Raw genomic sequence first — 17881 nt, 5'->3', positions numbered from 1 at the left:
TTTGCTCTAATGGTGTGCAATGTAAGTATTTTATTGCAGTAGCACCTGGAGGTTGAGTTGGAGGCTACTGTCTTGAATTCGCAGCTCTGACACGCCACTTTTATGAGACGCTTTGTTTGGGCTTAGGCACTACTAATGGAAGTGTGCCTAATTAGTATGGAAGAGTAAGCTGGAAGTAATAGTTCTAGTCATGGATTGTTTGGGCCTGCACAGGATGACTTGCAGGTGAGACTAGATTGTGTATGATGCTCTTGGGTAGGGAGCCAGGAGAAGGACCCCCTTATTGCGCAGAGGTCACACAGTAGCAAATTGGTTTTGCAAAGATTGTGGACACTGGTGAGCCACCTCAGCTGTTAGATCCCATGGTCCCGGCTGTAGTCTGACCTCAGTAGCGTACAAGGCTTAAAGACACGTTTCTCCCCACATCTTTTCAAGATGAGGCAAAATGCAAGATAGATTGGCCGATGATCAGTTGTGCCTGAACAAACCTAAATTCCTCTTTGACAAGATTACCAATTTTTTTTTCCTCCTCCAGATAATGCAAATAGCAGAGCAATTTAGTCAATGCCACTTAGTGAATAGCTAGTTCAGATATAGAGGAGGGTTAATACAAGGGTGAGGGTGGGCTAAAGGAAACAACTGCTTTATTTGTTAAAACAAACACTTCCAAGAAAACCCGGAACAACGGCAAAACTAAATGAAAAGTTGGAGCAAGAGATGTTAACAATAATGACTGGATTGACGCCTGACCTTGCATTGTTTTCAGTAATGACCTTGGCACCAAAAAACATTGGAATTTTCCTGTGAAAACTTGTGGAGTGTTGTCAGTACATAACAACTGAGGAAATGCATCTGCAGAATGTATGTGTTTGGGACATGTTATTAGATACTGAAAAAAGCAGTAAGACCATGTGTGTCAAGTCTAATAACAAGCTCCCAGGAAACAGCAGAAATTCTTATTGTCACAGCATGATTAGCTAGAGAGAAATGCAACTGAGAGCTGAAGATGTATTGGGGAAGATTGTACAATGCCTTAATTTCACCTTATTCTTAATAGACTAAGTCCTTCCTATGGAGATGTCGTTTAGAATGTTACATGCAGTTCTAGCTACTATATTCAAGAAACACTGTTTTAAGCTGGTTGAAATTTAATGAAGCAATACTATGGGAATAAAAAGCCTTGTATGAAAGGACAGTAGAGAAATATTTCAATGTGAGAAGAAGAACTAAGGGGTTTAGACTGGCTACAATAAATGTAGGAAATTCAAAAAAAGCTCTTGCATCTTGCAGGGAGCTCGTGGAACAGCCTCCTTAGCGCAACAGTAGAAAGGGAGCAGAATGGGAGACTGTTTTCGTGGTAAGGCTTCATACAGTCCTAGAGGGATCATAGGAGGTGCCTGCCTTTAGGAGGACTGGACTTTAGGACTGAACATGATGACTTAGATGTTCCTTCTAATCCTGTGTGAAATGTGCTGAAATAGTGACTAAAAAAATTGAGCCTAAACTGCAGTGTAATAATTGCTTGTAACTGGCATGGGCATAAAAATTTATGTGTCTTCCATAATTTTTAATCAGAAAATGTTGCATTCTGTTTAGGTATGTGTTTCATGATACTAACTCAGAGGTTCAGCCAGTTCCAATGGACTTCTAAGAATCCAAATTTACTAATCAACAAGAAGTGTATACACCTGGTTTTTATAATGATCTTACATAGTATTCCCATTCTTGTGGATGAACTGCTGTATTATGTATACATTTTAATAACTGTGAAAAGATTTATCTTAAAATTGTGTGGCTTAGAGCATTTTCCAAGTTGTGTTAATCCCTTGATGGCAGTGAAGAGGTGAAAGTTCACCTTTAAGAAAGGGCACTATCCAATGCCATTTAAAATAGTTAGGGGATTTAAATCTACCTCTATAAATAAATTGATTGGATGTCTTACATGAGATTCCACCTTCAGTTATTAACAGTATTGGGTTATGTAATTGAAATGAAAAATGGCTATTGTGATGATTTCTTATGGGCATGTGTATGGGCAAGGTATATTTTCAGTGAAGTTCTTAACAGAAAGGAGAAAATTTTATCTAGTATAATGCAGGGAGCACTGCTACACTCCTTACAGTCAGCATATTTAAATTAGTATCTCAGTTCTTAGCACATTAATTGAACGATAATATTTTCATTATAGATGTTAAAAATTGCAGTGGCAGTAAAAAAAGTCTCTCTCTCACACAGATATCAGAAAAGGGATAATCTGCCAAATGCAGAAATTCAGGATATTGTGAAATGATTTTGTACACGAGAAGAATATTGGTGACCTGCATTTGACTTTTGCCTAGTTCAGAAGATTCTCGCATGCAAAATTTTCTTTTGTGGTATTATTGCTTCTGATTCTCCCCTCTTTCTTTTGTTGTCTCTGAGCTACAATTTGCTACAGTACACTTAATTTCAGTTTTGAGTTTCTTTTTACCTTATCTACTCATATTCCCCCCAAAATACAGATAGCTAGGCTATCTATTGCTGTGGAGATTACTATTCTTGAAATATTTGAAAGGAGAAATTGTTTTTTAACCAAGCTGTACTAAGAAAAGATAAATTGTTCTACATGAACTGAAATACAGTAAATAACAAGCAAACATTTGCCCAAAAAAAAAAAAAAAGAAAATTTCACAAGTGGAAAAACTGGTAAGCTAAATGAGTTTTCTGTTAAGCTGCTATGTCTGAAATAAAAACAGTTCATTCTTTGTAATTTTACAATCATTTATTTTTGTTCGTGTGTTTTGTTCTTCATAGTTGCCCTGTGGTCACCGCTGTAAAGAGATCTGCCATTCAGGTAGCTGTCCTCTGAACTGCAGCCAGAAGGTTAAACTCCGATGTGTCTGTAAGAGACTGAAAAAGGTAAATTTGTAAGTTACAGTTCTGAGAACAATGTATTTTCTTCATATGTTCCTAGGTTCGTATGGATGGATTGTCTCTGGTGCAGATTAGAATAGGTCCAGTTACTCTAGCAGAGCTATAACAGTTCACATCAGCTGAAGATCTGGGCTGCAATACCAGAAGATTCACTGGAGACTATAAAAATCCTGTTAGTGCTAAAATATGTTAGCTGCCTGACTTAAAATAGCTTTATCTTCAAGCACACTTCAATTTTTGTAGCTCCATTGCGAGAATAGTCAGATGACCTAGAGTGATTTGAGAAATAAAAAAACCACCACATTTTTCTGATGATATTGGGAAAGTTTATCATTACATAAATTGGAACAAGCACAGATGTTGTGAATCCTTAACTAATGTAATCAGTTGTGGTTCTCTGCAAACTTAAAAGCAAAGACAGGCATCAGCATCCTTAGCTTCTAACAAAGATAAGGGACAAAGTAATGTAACAAGTTTATCATAGCTCTAAAGTATTATTGGGGGAAGAACAGAAATTGATGTGAAGTCTTAGCAAATAATAATGACTTGATGAAAAAATAATTATCTGGCTTAATTAAAAGGTGCTTAAATGATTTCTCTGGACCAAGTTGACTTCTGAGACTTCCAAACAGGCTGCAATTCCCCAGTTTGCAGCTTCTCCAAGAAATGTCTTGTGCAACCTGAAGTCTTGCAGGTGGGGGCTTCAGCCGGAGAAAGGATGACATGTACAGAACAAGTGCTTCAAACTGAGCTTTTTTTTTTTGTCCTTTTTCTTAGAGGGAGGGGAGGAACACTGAGTGAGAATTTATTTTCCTCATGACCAGATCTTGCCCTGTAATCTCAGCCAGTTAAGAGAACATATTTGAAATTACTGAGGCTCTGAATGCTAGCTCTTTCTGCCAGAATTCAGTTTATCTTACTTTGTCTTAGGCAAACAAGTGAGAAAAGAGAAGAGAAATTAAACTGGACTATTTGATTTGATCTTGCTTTCAACTTGTCCTTTTCTCTTTTCCGTCTTTCTGAATAAGCTAATTTATACAGAGTTACAGGTTCAAATAACACTTAATCATTACCTTTATTTTCTGTGTAACCTATGTTTTACTGAAGAATGTTCTATAATTTTTGTAAAGAATGGACATTATAACTAAAGTTTTCTATAGGGAAACGATTATAAAAAGACTCAAATTATACTTAACAGGAAATACAGTGCAGCAAGCTACAAGAAGGCCAAGTTTCACTGGAATGCGATGCATTATGCAAGGAAATGAAACGGAAAGCAGCTGAGGTAATGTATCCGTTGCAGCTATAATTTCTTCTCAGTGCTTCAAGAAAAGTGGGGAAAAAATGAACGCAGAATTATTTTTTTCATGGCAATACTAGCAAAAAGAATACAGCATAAGTAGATGTGCTGTTTAATAGTGGCTACTTTTTCAGACTTGCATTTGGCTTAGTAGGGAGAATTACAATGTTTGTAGACAGTGTTAATTAACTCAGTGAAATACTAAGTTCAAACAACATTATTTTCCTTTTTTTTTTTTTAATTTGTTAGAACTGGTTCTTTCCTCTTCCGCAGAGAACAAGCGATGATCAGTGATGATAAAAATAATCGCTGATGATCAGTGCTGTAGGATTAGGGCCAGGTCACTTCACATGGCATTGTTAGATCTGCTTTTTCCTGTGAAAGTTGCAGCCGTTGAATGCTCAACTTGTCCAGCATGAGGAGTGTAATCCTGCCACACTGTATTAGTTACCCTGTACCAGAAGAATGCAGAGTTTTCAGCAATTGCAGTATACTTTTTTTAGCCTGCTGTAAATACGACTTCTCCCTAGTTCTGCCCTTTTGTGAAGTAAAGAAATCGCTGCATGCAGTCGCCCAGAGAGACAGAATATCAGCCTTGCTCTTATAAGCCTTTTATAAAAAAATGAACAAAAAGATTTGGTGTGTAACTCGCTTGGTTTTTATCAAGTAAGTGTTAGATGTAATAAATGTACTACCCAAAAACTCAATGGATAAAGCTGACTTTTTTCAGCTTCTGTTCAGACTTTCAGGACTGACTGGCAAGTTCTAACAAGTACCACATAGTTCAAATCCTGCAAGTTTGCAAGCAGGTCAAGTGCTAAGACTCTTCAGATGTGCCTTTAGAAAATCCCAACCATAACAAACAGCTCCAGTAAGAGCGTGCAGGTAAGTTGATAGGACATGGAGTGCACTAAAGCAAGGTGAATTCACAAGAGCCTGCATGACCTGGGGCACAGCAGCATGTCTCAGTGTGGTGCAGTGCAGTGTCAGCTGCTGTTTTACTTCAGCAGATACTAATTCCTGTTTCTCACCCCTGATATTGTAATCCACAGGGAGGAAAGGTTTAATTCAGTGAGCAAATGACTACAAGTTTCTACTATAAGCAATGCCGCAGGCATATACTGTCTGGCATAACCTAGCTGTGTGTACCTTCCTCACAGAAGAACATGGATTTATTTGTTTTGGGTTTTTTATAAGAAGCTATGAAGTTCTATTTAAACTCTTACTAGCTGCCTCTTTATAGCCTGTGTTGACTTGCAAATGACGTACTAGAATGCTCTCCCATCATATGGGCTTGACAAAAGTACTTTATTATGTCATTACTGTTTAATGTGTCAAGACTGGAAAAAGTCTGTTAAAAACAGCAGACATTTACAAAGATAATTTAGTTTGCACAGTTGCAAAATAACCATCAATTTCAAAAAACAAAGTATGTTAACTCTTAATAAAACTCTTCATGTATGGCACCTAGTGAGTATGCACATCTGAGGAATTGTCTCTACTGTACACTTTATTAAATAAATAGTTCTAGAAATGTTTTTCCATATTGTCATTGTAATGGTTAATCTTCCCTCTACCTATGTATATTATACCTGTGTATCTTACACCAATATGACCACGCCAGTGTAAAAAGCAGCTCTTCTGTTACTTTTTTCCCACATTTGTGGGTCACTTTTTCTTTTGGAGCTGGAGTTCTGCCGTTAGATGGCAGTGAAATACCAGGAGGCTGGTTGTGCAGTTTTTTTCCACACCAGACCGCGATTTCAAACGTGCTTGGCTGAAAATGTTTTCTATACACTTCTTTAAAGATAGACTCTGCCATTGTGTCTCAATTAATTAAATTCTCAGTAATGGTTTTATTTGGTATACAGTTTAGCAATTTAAAAAATTGTCTGAAAACCTGCAAATAGGACTGTGCTATTGATTCTGTCCCCAGTGCACAATGTTTGAGCTACAGTGTGCAAAAGGATGGGCTGGTATGCTTTCTCCTTAGTCATCAAGAGCTCTTGAATTGCAAATTGTTTGGAACAAATTCCACCTGCGCATTCCATATTTAGTAAACTATTGTCACTGTTAGTATGGAAATCATCCAGTTAATAGAATCAAGGGTGTTTTACATTTCAAGTTATTAATCAGATTTTTACATCTAACTTTTCTAAGGTGGTGATTCAGTGGCAGCAATGCTAAAGGTCCAAGAAATGTGCACAAGAAGGCAGACACATACACTTCCCCAGTATACTCTTCCTGTTACTACTATTACTGTAGTGATCTCTGACTATGGGAATTTTAGAGATCGAGCGGGTGTCTTTCTGTTTAATGGTCTCTGTTGGATATACCTCCTGTTAGCATGCCTAATTGTCTTTCAGTCGACATAAACTTTTGGCATCTGTAAACATGCCGTCGCACTGAGTTTCTAAATTTAGCCAGATACTGTGTGGGAGTAGAATACTTCCCTCTCTTATAAGCCAGCCTCCTGGTAAGTTCATTTTATGCATTTGCTGGTGTATTATGAAAAATAATTATTGATCTTTTATGCCTATTTGGCATCTTTATGCTCTTGAGGATTTTGTGCCGTTAGTCACCTTATGAATCCTAGCTATGCATCTCTTTAGATGGAAGCCACTCCATCCTATTGTCTTTTGTGTATGTTCAGGCTTTACATTCTTTTGTTATTGCAGGACCAAAACTGAATGCAGGAGCTAAGATTCAAGTGCATCATGTGTTTACATATTGACATTTTTTCTGTATGTTCTTTTCTGAATAATTTCGAGTATTTAATTTGCTTTCTTGAATGCTACAAAACACTTGTATAGAATTAGAAGTTGTAACTCCCATGACTTCTTTTCGTATGACTTTCTGATGATTAAAGTTACATTTGGTCTGTATTATACAAAGAGCTTTAAAGCAGTTTGGTTATGCGTTATCCGATACATGTCTTATTTGGTACAAATATAGAGGTTTCCTTTTGCTCTAGTAGTCAGTGAATACTTAAAGTACTTGGAAAGAAATTGTGTGTGTAAATTATATACATGTATAGGAATTATCTGTATGTGTGCAGTGTACTGAATTGAAGATAAAGTTGCTGATAACTTAGAATAACTGTCTTTAGGGATTTTCCTGGTTGTTAGTGAACAAACTATTCTTTTTAGGCTTTATATTTGATGGTTGAGCTTGTCAAGTTGAAGTCAGAACTTCAATTTATAGCCTTGTAGCATCAATTATATGTTCCGTGTTTTCCAAATGTGAGATGACGCAGCTTTTTCCAAGAATATTTTGTAATCTGAATAAGTTAAGAGCTCACCTGATGGAGGTTTTGCTCACTTCTGCTGAGAGAACTATTCTATAGGAGTAGCTATGACTCTATAAGAAAACAGGTTTAGCTGCTGTTTACAACAGTTGCTTATCACTTTGTGTATTTGGACAGATAAAAGAGGCAGAAGCCAAAGCGGCTATTGAAGAAGAGAAACGAAGACAACAGGTATCAACATTTCTTCTTCCTCCCCCATTTCTTCTCCCATCTTGTTCTTGTTAGTAAATTATTTAGTTTACATGTAACGAAAGATGTATAGTTTGTGATGTGATATGCACAGTCACTCCTGTCCTGTTACCTTACTCTTAAGATGTCTGCTGTGAATGATTCACTATGGTTAAGAGCCCACATGTTCTCCCAAACAATTTTCATAATTTTATGCAAAATGATAATTAATCAGGTTAGTCTTGCATTACTCTAACTGTGTATAATAGAGTTTATTTTTAAGATACTAAGTACTCTTGATTTTAATCAAACACTTTATAATGTGTAAACCCCACAGAATTGGTGAAGACGGAGGCACAGAAATTTAAATATTGGGTAAAGCTTCCCTTCTCCCTCTCGTCACAAAAGAATGAGGAAGCCTAAATGAGTCTTTGTCCTTCAAAGTCTCTGAGGAGGGGGGAAAAAGTGTATTTGCTGTAATTGCTGTTTTTGGTGAGCATACGTTGTCAGCATTGTAATCCAAGAAGCTTCTGTGCCAGCTGCCTGGAGACACTAATACTAATCGTCTTTCAGGCAATAACTGTAAGCTTGGCTGGTGGTGATGGCTAGGTCAGGTTTGTCATCTGGAGGCTACAGCCTTAATGCAGTCCTTCCAAACACTTCACGCATGTATACCCGTGCTGGAGCATTTGACACCAAATCGTATTCTAAGTCCAGTGCGTGCTTTGTGACCCTCCTTCTACTCAATTATCACAACTGTTATGCGTTAGGTTATACTTGTGTTTTCACCTGGATGTCACATTCTGTTTTTATTGGGGTGCACTGGCTCACCCCCTGCTTGAAAGGGGGCATGGGAGGCTTGCTCACAGGTCCTCTTGTACCATTCTCCGTATCTCATTAGGATAGACAGTTTCTCTGTGGGTCACAACTTCTGTTATGACAGTCTTCTACTTTGATTAATTGTCTAGAGACTTTATTAAAGCATTATAACTACCAACCAATGCTCTAGCAAGGCCTGCTTTTGTTTTTCAAAGGGGAGTGTGTCTACACATTGTGCAGGAAAACTGTGCAGTTATGTACCTGTTGTCCAGGGGACCAGGCACTGTTTTGTGATCATTTTGCAACGTTTATTGTGACATTCATGCCTCAACTGTCTACAATATTGATCACATTCCCTCATACAACTCATAGTTTGCTAATTCTTCCTGTTCATAGAATCATAGAATAGTTTGAGTTGGAAGGAGCCTTTGAAGGTCATCTAGTCCAATCCCCCTGCACTGAGCAGGGACACCTTCAGCTAGATCAGGTTGCGCAGAGCCCCGTCCAACCTGGCCTTGAATATTTCCAGGGGTGGAGCATCTACCACCTCTCTGGGCAACCTGTTCCAGTGTTTCACCACCTTCACTGTAAAAAACTTTTTCCTTGTATCCAGTCTAAATCTACCCTCCTTCAGTTTAAAACCATAGCCCCTTGTTCTGTCATTCTCTAAGTTGGTCTAATCGTTGTTCTCTAAGTTGACCTTGGAAGTGTTAGTTCTGGGACATAGGTCAGGAAGTGTAGCTTGCATGCAGATTCCTGAAACATTTTGTTAGGCAGAGGTAATCTAACTGATGGTTATGCAAGCTGCTGTACTGAAGCGTACTAACGGACATTTACACATGTAAAGAACATGCTTACAATTTTAGAGCTTCAAATTCAAAGTTGCTGGTGTTTGTATTGCACTGATTGTGTTTTCATGCATTCCAGAAGGTATCCCAGTTACTAATGATTTCTGCCTCAAAATCACTTAACTTACAGTCCCTCTGGTAAAGGCACAGGAGTGACGCTCCTCTGAAGCTGTAGCAGATTCACTCCACCAGCACAGTGTGCAACATTATTTTTGTCTTGATTCTGCAGCAGTGATTGTTTCTCTCTGCAGTCACACCACCGTTGCGTTCTACTTGTACGTCCACTGAAGGCTCACAGTTACAGCCCAGCAGTACCTTGGAGCAAAATACAGCAACTGCTTCTGTGGACGTGTTTTGTGATGGATGCAGCTTCAGGGATAGAAGACTGCACCTATACATAATCAAGCCTATTGAAAGGTTAATTAAGAGTGGCCAATTATATAGCACAATAGCAAACGGCAGGACAGCAGTAAAAAAACAGGACAAAACCAATTAAAACAAATAGGACACAGTAATTAATAAATAGGCTCCAGAATTGCACACAAGTACTAACCTCAGCTATTGCAGCCTTTTATCTGAAATTGATTCCCCTCCAATTTGATCTCATAATCTGCCATCTGGTGATGCAGATTTGAGGACAAGCACTATCATAGGCTGCTGGGTCACATTAATAGTATATCTTTGAGTATACTCCCTTCTGATATTGAGTATACTCCCTTCTGACAAAAGTTTGCATCTCGTACCACCCTCCTGATCTCATTAGCACAGTTTTATATAGACAGTCCATCTGTTAGTCACAGTTTCTTGAGACATGTTTTGATTAATACTTCATTAAATCCTTTATATACAAACTAGTTAGTGCTCTGGTAGGTCTGCACATTTATATTTTGGTGTTTGCTATATTTGGTAGCAGCTTCTGCTAATACCATTCACAGATGGAATCACTTGTTTCTTAGTGGAAGGAAGACAGCTTGGTTAGGCTTCTTGTCATGGCCTGAGCAGCCAAACTTTCCCTCTGCTTCTAATTCAGAGGCACCATGTGAGGCCAGGGTTTTCACAATTGGTAGAGGTGGAAAAAAGATCAGTGCTTCAATTATTTAACAATTCGGACCAAGCTTTCTCCCTGTCCCACTTGAGCGTAAAAGATTTGGTTAAATTTTTGAGCTAAGTGGTAATAGTCAAGAGTTTCAGAAATGATAGTCAAGGTCTTAAACCTGAATTCTAATTTAATGAGTTGTGTGAAAGATTTTGTTTCCTTTCCTCTTAGAAAGAAAAATGTTTTAACAGCTCCTTAGAAGTTACAAAAGTCAAGAGCCTGCCACCCCCTCCCTGTAAAATACAAGACCTGCAATTTCAAGATACATGCTTTGCGTCTGTGTAGTCACTGTTATTTGCATTCATTTAACTACATTTTCCCGTGGGGCTGCTGCTCCTTCCAGTGCAGGAAGAATATAGAGAGTAACGCATGAAGGAGCCACATCCAGTACCCGAGCAACACCAAGTTAGACGTTATCTGACATCAAATTGTTTTGAGTGTACAGTTTAAATAAATGCATTTTGTTTCACTTTTGATATGTCTGTACACAAAGAAGTGAGGTTCTTACTCTAAATAAAAAGCTTGAGCTTCTTTAGCTTGAAAAATTAAGGTAGTTTGAAGACTGAGCACAACCATTGCTTTGTTGTTCAGAGATCATTGAGGTGACACTTTGGGAATGATGACAGATACATAAAATCCGTAGGTAGCTTTTCAAGGATAGTGATGGCTTCTTTCTAGTATTCTCTGCCCACAAACCTTTCTTCATTCTGTGTTTTGCTCTTTTTAATGCCTTTATTTTTAGCTGGGTTTTTATAAAGATCGCTAGGAAAGCAGTTCAGTACCTGTTACATAATAGTTCGAGTCCTATATTTTAATTCAGATTACTGCAATTCATGAAGCACTCTGCTCTTAAAACTTACAGATCACAAGTATATAATAACTATAGAAGCCCCAAATTTTTTTTAGCTGCTCTGTAAAATGAAATACTGCCATATTATGTATGAAACCTTAAGAACTTTGCAGTTGCCTCCAGATTTTGGATTTTGAAAAACTGTTTCATTAAAATACTTTGCTTTTCTAAAGGATGATTAGCTAGTTGAAAGTAATCTTGTTTCAAATGGCAGGCTGTGGGAACTTTGAACTTTTCTCCCATATCGTCAGAGAAGCGCCAATAATTTCTGCCTTTATTAGGTACAAAAGAATAGACATCAAAATGGGTCCCTTTCTCCCGCTAACAGTGGTATCTGGCACAAGAAGGGAAGTAAGATCTGCTTTGTGAAACTCTGACAAATACTCGCTGTCAGCAGAGGAAGACCAGACATCAGGCAATCTTGAGTTCCAAAGGAAAATTATATTTACTGGACTACTACTCTGCCCATTTCCCAAAACAGCCTTATTCTTGTTTCTTTAATGCACCTACCGTATTGTCTTAGTCCCGCTCTTCCTGGCAGCACTGCAGTAGTAGTCATGTAGATTTATTTCCTCTTGTGGCCAGGCTTTGTCTCTGTTCACTGTCCATGTTTCCTCTGCCTCAGCTCAATCTTGCGCCTTTTGCCCAGCCAGTCCTGGCTTGCTGTGCTCTGCTGCTCCCATCTTTCTTCTCTCTTTCAGTTCATCTGGTCTCTCTGCTCCCTTGCTCCTTGTCCCATGCTTTCCCTAGTAGCTGACAACTCTACCTAAAACTCCAGATAATTGTTGGACCTTTTCTGGTTTTAGTCTGTTTCAAATCTCCTTTAGAGCATCTTTTCTGACTTTCCTAGCAATGAGATGGCTCCTCATTGGAGTCTCATCCCAGTCTTACCCTCTTTGTTCCAGCCTGCCTAATTCCAGTTTTATTTCAGCTTTGTACCCTAATAGGGGTTTTGCCTGTGTTCTCTTTATACCCTTTTAAAAGGATGTGGAGGGGGACGAGGACCAGGGATCAGAGGATCCTACTGTTGATTCCAGGCATCACCCTGAAACTACTGTTCTGGGTGGAAGCTTGTAATTCTTATTTTTTCAGTTGCTTTGCTTTGTTTTTGGGCCTAAGAGTGTGTGCTTTGAAGGATGCTGTGTACCTACTGCAATCATCCATTAGTGACTGAGAGTCAAGTTATGACACTTAACAAATGGAATCTTTTTGTGCCCATCTAAGATTATAGCTATTAATCTACAATTTAGCTGAGCATGCAAAATATAAAGAACTGGTGGAAAGATGATAGATTTTTATTTATATTCTTAATAATTTATTTTTAGCAGAGAACGCATCCTTATTACATGGGGGTGTCTTTGAAGATTTCAGCCTATGCTTTTATATATGTTATTGTAATAGCTTAAATACAAGTGCTTTTCTTTAATAGGAAAAATAATGTATTTTAAACATATTTCATGGAAATAACAATCTCATTTTTGTTTAACGTATTCAGCCTGAGTTAAAAAATTTGACGTAAAACTTCAGTTGGTTGCATTTTTGGCGATGTTCTTTATGGGAAACTAAACAATGGTTTCATACTTGGAAGCGCAGTGCTTTGTAACCACGGGACAAAGTGCTACTATCTCGTCTCTAAGAGATGTATAACTTCCATTGGCTGCCAGTTATTTTTATAAACTGGCTTTTGGGAATGTTATTTAAAATCTGCACATTTCCTTGGTTTTAATTCTGACACAAATGTCAACTACTTCTGGTTTTCTTCATCTAGGCTGAACTGGAAGCTTTTGAAAACAGATTAAAAGGGCGAAGAAAGAACAAGAGAAGAAAGGATGAAGTAGAAGTTGAACAATCATCATGGCAAAAATACAAGAACCTTATTATGCTGCTAGTGTTCGGGGTTGCTGTTGTGATGGTTGCATGGCTCATGGCCTACAATGACTGAAAGAACTCAATATTTAATATACCTCAGTTGGGCTTTAGGTAGCTATTATTCCTAGAATGTTAGTCTGTGTGTACCAAAACTTAATATGCATAGATTATGTATGTATTCTGTTTGCCAAGAAAAGTGCAGGGGAGGGAAGAAGTGTCACCTTCTGCTGTCAATTCTCAGCAGAAAACTGAAATCAGACACTGAAAGTAATAGTAGATTTTAGTCTACACTGAAGTGCTGATGTAATTTGACTGACTGAGATCCATTAACATCTCTTCTATTAATATTTTGTGTTACTTTTCCTTGTCTCCATCTCAAAATATTAAAAACAGCTTAGTATAAAATGCTTTATTGAATATTTGTTATCTGTAAAATCAATTTAGTGGTTTATTGAAGATTAGTATTCTTATGCTAGTCTTTATGTTGTATCACACAATAATTTCTGTGCTTCATGCCAGTTTCAATTACAACAACTAATGGGGAACTTCAGATCACTTAGGCTTGCATATTCTGGGGCCTCGTGTCAGAACTTTGTTCAGAAAAAGGAAATGTGAACTGTCTTCCAAGTCAACTCTATCACAAACAATAAAATGGGCCCCCTTACAGACTGTGGAGTTTGGTTTTTGGTTGGTCTCCCCCCACCTTGTTTCCTCAAAGCAACTGAAAACTTCATTTAGTGGTCAGAGGCATATGCTGAACACGGATATAAAGTAGTTTCAGGATACAGGGATGTGTTCTCATCACTGCCCCCATCGCCAACAGCAGAGAAGCAATTTGAAGTTGAACTTAGAGCATCACTTGACTGGATAGATAAATGTCGCGTTTTAATGTTTGCATACATGTGCAAAAATGTAATTGAATAGTGTAACAACGCAATTATGTGTTGTTCTGAAGCCGTCTGGATGGGGCTTGCTAATCACATGTAAACTATCTAGCTAATCTTTTAAATGTTTAAGTATTTTCTTACAGTTCGAATGCCTTGCTGTTGGGATGTCAGTGTTGCTGGTAGAACCGAAAGCTTTACACAGCTTCGAGATTGCTAGAGAAGCTACATTGTCCCAGCTGAGGGACTGCAAGTTAAATTCCGGAGTGGGGGAAATCAGAAAACTGAATTTTTAAACCTGTGCTGGAAATCTTATGCTGATGCTTGAGCATTGTGGGTAACTGAAAAGTGCTTGCAAGATCCTGTGAAAGATGAGGTACAAAGCCAAAGGGCATTAGGTTGTCCTTGTAATTCTGGCATATAATTTCAACCCAAATCCTGCAAAAGCAGTGGGACCATTTCTGTGAATTAGTAGAGAAGATTGTAGCTTGTCTGAAAGCTCTTCTGGATGATTTTGGCCCACTTGTAAAGGGACCTGTTATTAATTTGAGCTGATACCTAATTGTAATTATGGTTCAGCAGCAGGAAAAAAAAACAAAAAACCCACCACACCAGAAAAGCTGCAAAAGGCAGTAGCTTTTAGATTGCACAGATTGACAAAATGGGGAGAAAATAACTTTCTTTTCAATTTTTCACCCAAGTTTGGTGAAAGAGAAGAGAGGTAAGGAAAACTTGGCAATATTTAGCAGGGATTGGTGCTATTTGATAGCAACTTATGTTTGGGGGTTTTTAAAATCTATTTTTAGACATACTACTGTCTTGTCAGGCCATTAGCATGTAAAGTTGTAGATCAATTGAAATTACACTAGGCAATCATAGTTGCATCTCTGTTGAATTCTCTTTTATTTTCTAGTGTAAGGAATAAACAGTTTTCCATATTGCTACTTTAACTCTGTTCTATAATACTCATTCCCGGAAGATAATTCCATATTCTTTAATCGAGCAGGTGATGGTATTATGTGACTACTTATGCCAGGAACTATCCTGTCACTGAGAGGAGAAAGAGAGAGATTTTTGTTCAGCTTGAACTAAAATGTGATGTATTTTCCAAAAATACAAATACAAGATACCTTTGTAGGTGAAATATGCAGATCAACATGAATGAGACCACTGTGGAAAGAGCTTTTCTCTGACACGGGTATAACTCGTTATTCTATTTACTGCTAGCTTTTTCTTCAAAACAAGTACAATGTAAAGTTCTCTTTGCCTCTAGAGCAGAGAGAAGTCGTATCTCTCTTCAGGGCTATAAAAATGAACTGCACTTGAGTTATATGTTTGATGTAGTTCTTAGTGTTCTTTTCTGCATATCTTGCAGTATTTGGATGAAATATTGGAGAGGAAAAGACTTGCTTCTCATTGATCATCTTTACTGTAATAAGAAAGCACAAGAATCTTCAGAAATTCATTCCATTCATACAAATGCGTGTATGAGTAGGCGCATTCCCTTTCTTTAAAGGATTTGTATCTCTCCTGAGCCTCGCATATGCGAGACATACTTATTTTTGAAATTTTATTCAGATAGTTTCTATCCAGCCATCTGAGTCACTTGCACTCTGTTGGTCTGCCTGCTGAACCAGAGATTTGTTTCTTGGCATAAAGAAGCGTGGGGGTTCGAGCAATCTGCAGTTTAATAAATCACTGGGTTCTATTTGGTTTTTTTAAATTATTTTTACGGTTAATTTTTTCGCTTTTTATTTTGGTTGGAGCTGCATGTTGCAAGCATGGCAACCTTTGAAGGAAAAGGTACAGATAAAATCACCTGTTATTCAATATACATGAAAGATGGGAATTCTAGAAATATTGAACTGAAGGTAGGGGGGCGTTTTCAGCAATTTAAAGGAAATGTACTGTTACATAAGGTAATGAGTGAATATTTTTAATTATAACAGTTTAAAAGAAAATGCATATTGCTAAGTATACATTAAAACAAATTATATAATCTGACCTGCTGTTGAAGGGAAGCTAGAGAGAGAGAATCCTGGTGAGGAGGATACTTTAACGTGCAGAATACTTAGCTCTGTGTGAAATTGAAAAACTTGGAGGGGTTTTTCCTTGTTCTGAGTGCACTCTGCTGAGCGTTCGTCTTTCTGCTGAACCAAGGTGCTTACAGGTCATCGATACATTTTGGATTGTGAACGCCTTGGGCAAGTCTGTTCCTTGTAACAATAACAAAGCTGTTGTGTGTGTTAATTTAATGTAAAAACCAACTCGGACAATAAACACATTGAAAACAATTTGAAAAATGGTTTGTTCTCAAGGACTGGTGTAGTAAAGCAGCAAACTCCTCCCGGGTAATGATGACTGATGTACCGCAGCTGAAGGCTTAGGCATGCTTTTTGTTCCCTTCTCTGGGGGTGATCTGCGCTCTTACTGCTCAGATTAATGCTGGATTTCCATAGACACGTTCCTTCACGTTACTGCTCTGACAAAATTGTGAGAATGGGTTGGGGAAGTAGTTTAAGATGAAACAAATGGAAATGGACTTTGTAGATTGGGTTTTTTTGGTCTCATGGGGAAATACAGCTGATCTATTAGACTTTCGCCCTGACCTTTACTAGAGAAGGAAACTACTCTGCAGATAGCACCAAAATGTGTTCATAAAAGCTTCTGCGATTGTGGCTTTAAAGCACTGAACTCGAGTTTATAGTCCCGGCTCCAAAGCATCTCTGCTATATGCCAGCTTTTCTGAGAGCGAGCTTGTGGGTTAGAGCACAGAGATGCTTGGTCGGAAGGACGTTCCTGGGCCAAGCAGTGGAAGTTTGATGCATGTGATGGCTGCTCTCTAGTGCTTGCTTAGGGTGGAGTATGCTCACATGGATGGCCCTTGGGTGACCCTGTCCTCAGTTTCATTTAGTTCAGCTGTTCCTCTTCTGCTTTGATTTCATCCCGTTACCAGTTGTTACCTATGGGCATTTAAGTCACTCCCTTTTCTTCCTTCATGAATGTAAATTTGTATTCATGCCTGCCCTTATCATTCAATTAAATCAATCAATCGCTCCTAAGAATTATAAAATGGAGATATTGTAGTGGTCTGTATTTACTAGGAAGGCAAATGCAAGGTAAAAATTAGAGAAAAGTCAAATGAAGTCAAATTAGTTACGAGACAATGAGGCATGCTTAATTCTTGCCACTAATGGTTACATGTTAATGAATTATTTGGACTCTGTTGGAATGTTTATATGCCATGCTACCAGAAAACAGGTTTCTCGTGTGGATAGTGTCTCAATACGAGCTCTGCAAGACATTAAAGTCAGTTATAAGGTAGGCTAAATGGCAGCTGTCTAGAAATAAGCCATACTCCGACAGAACTGTGGCTTAATTCCACCAAATTCTATTTAATCTAAATAATTGTTTCTCGTACAGTGACTTCTATAAAATTGCCAACAAAACCAGAACTCGGCTTACGCTTTCTGCGTGCTGAACACTGTAGTTGTGAAACTGCAATTCGAATGGCTCCCCTGCTTGTGGAAACTGGTATGAGATCAGGAGTCAAGATCGGTTTGGGGTTTGGAATTCACAGTAGTGCTGCCAAAGAGAAGACATCCTTCCTCCAAGGCCAAGCTGCCTTTGCAGTCTGAGCCATGTACTGCACCTCTTAAGATTTCAATTTTCATTTGTTCTTACTGTAATTTTTGACAGGGCTAACCTCTGTAAAATACTGTAGCAAGTAATGAATTATGGTTTGAGTCCTCTTTTTATCAGCAGCAGAGCATGAAATATTTGTTGTTTTACATTAAGCAATTTGAAGATTTTGCATAAATGCTCTT

General features: G+C 38.1%; 1 protein-coding gene across 2 annotated transcripts in view; it reads left to right on the top strand.

Annotated features, from left to right (window-relative positions):
- The window catches only part of NFXL1 (nuclear transcription factor, X-box binding like 1), a 50097-nt gene extending 33740 nt beyond the window's left edge, over positions 1–16357 (top strand). Inside the window, exons 19-22 of one of the 2 annotated variants that reach the window (XM_064449384.1) lie at positions 2794–2898; positions 4112–4198; positions 7638–7691; positions 13070–16357. In XM_064449384.1, the coding sequence (XP_064305454.1) occupies positions 2794–2898; positions 4112–4198; positions 7638–7691; positions 13070–13243 (420 nt within the window). In that variant the 3' untranslated portion in view covers positions 13244–16357. Of the gene's footprint in view, positions 1–2793; positions 2899–4111; positions 4199–7637; positions 7692–9606; positions 13040–13069 lie in introns of those variants that run through there. The other variant, XM_064449385.1, reaches the window with a different exon arrangement.
- Positions 16358–17881: the final 1524 nt, after the last annotated feature.

This window comes from Phalacrocorax carbo, chromosome 4, assembly GCF_963921805.1.
Source record: "Phalacrocorax carbo chromosome 4, bPhaCar2.1, whole genome shotgun sequence".
NCBI lineage: Eukaryota > Metazoa > Chordata > Aves > Suliformes > Phalacrocoracidae > Phalacrocorax > Phalacrocorax carbo.
Note: the sequence above shows the minus strand (reverse complement) of the source record. Positions and strands in the feature narration are given on the sequence as shown.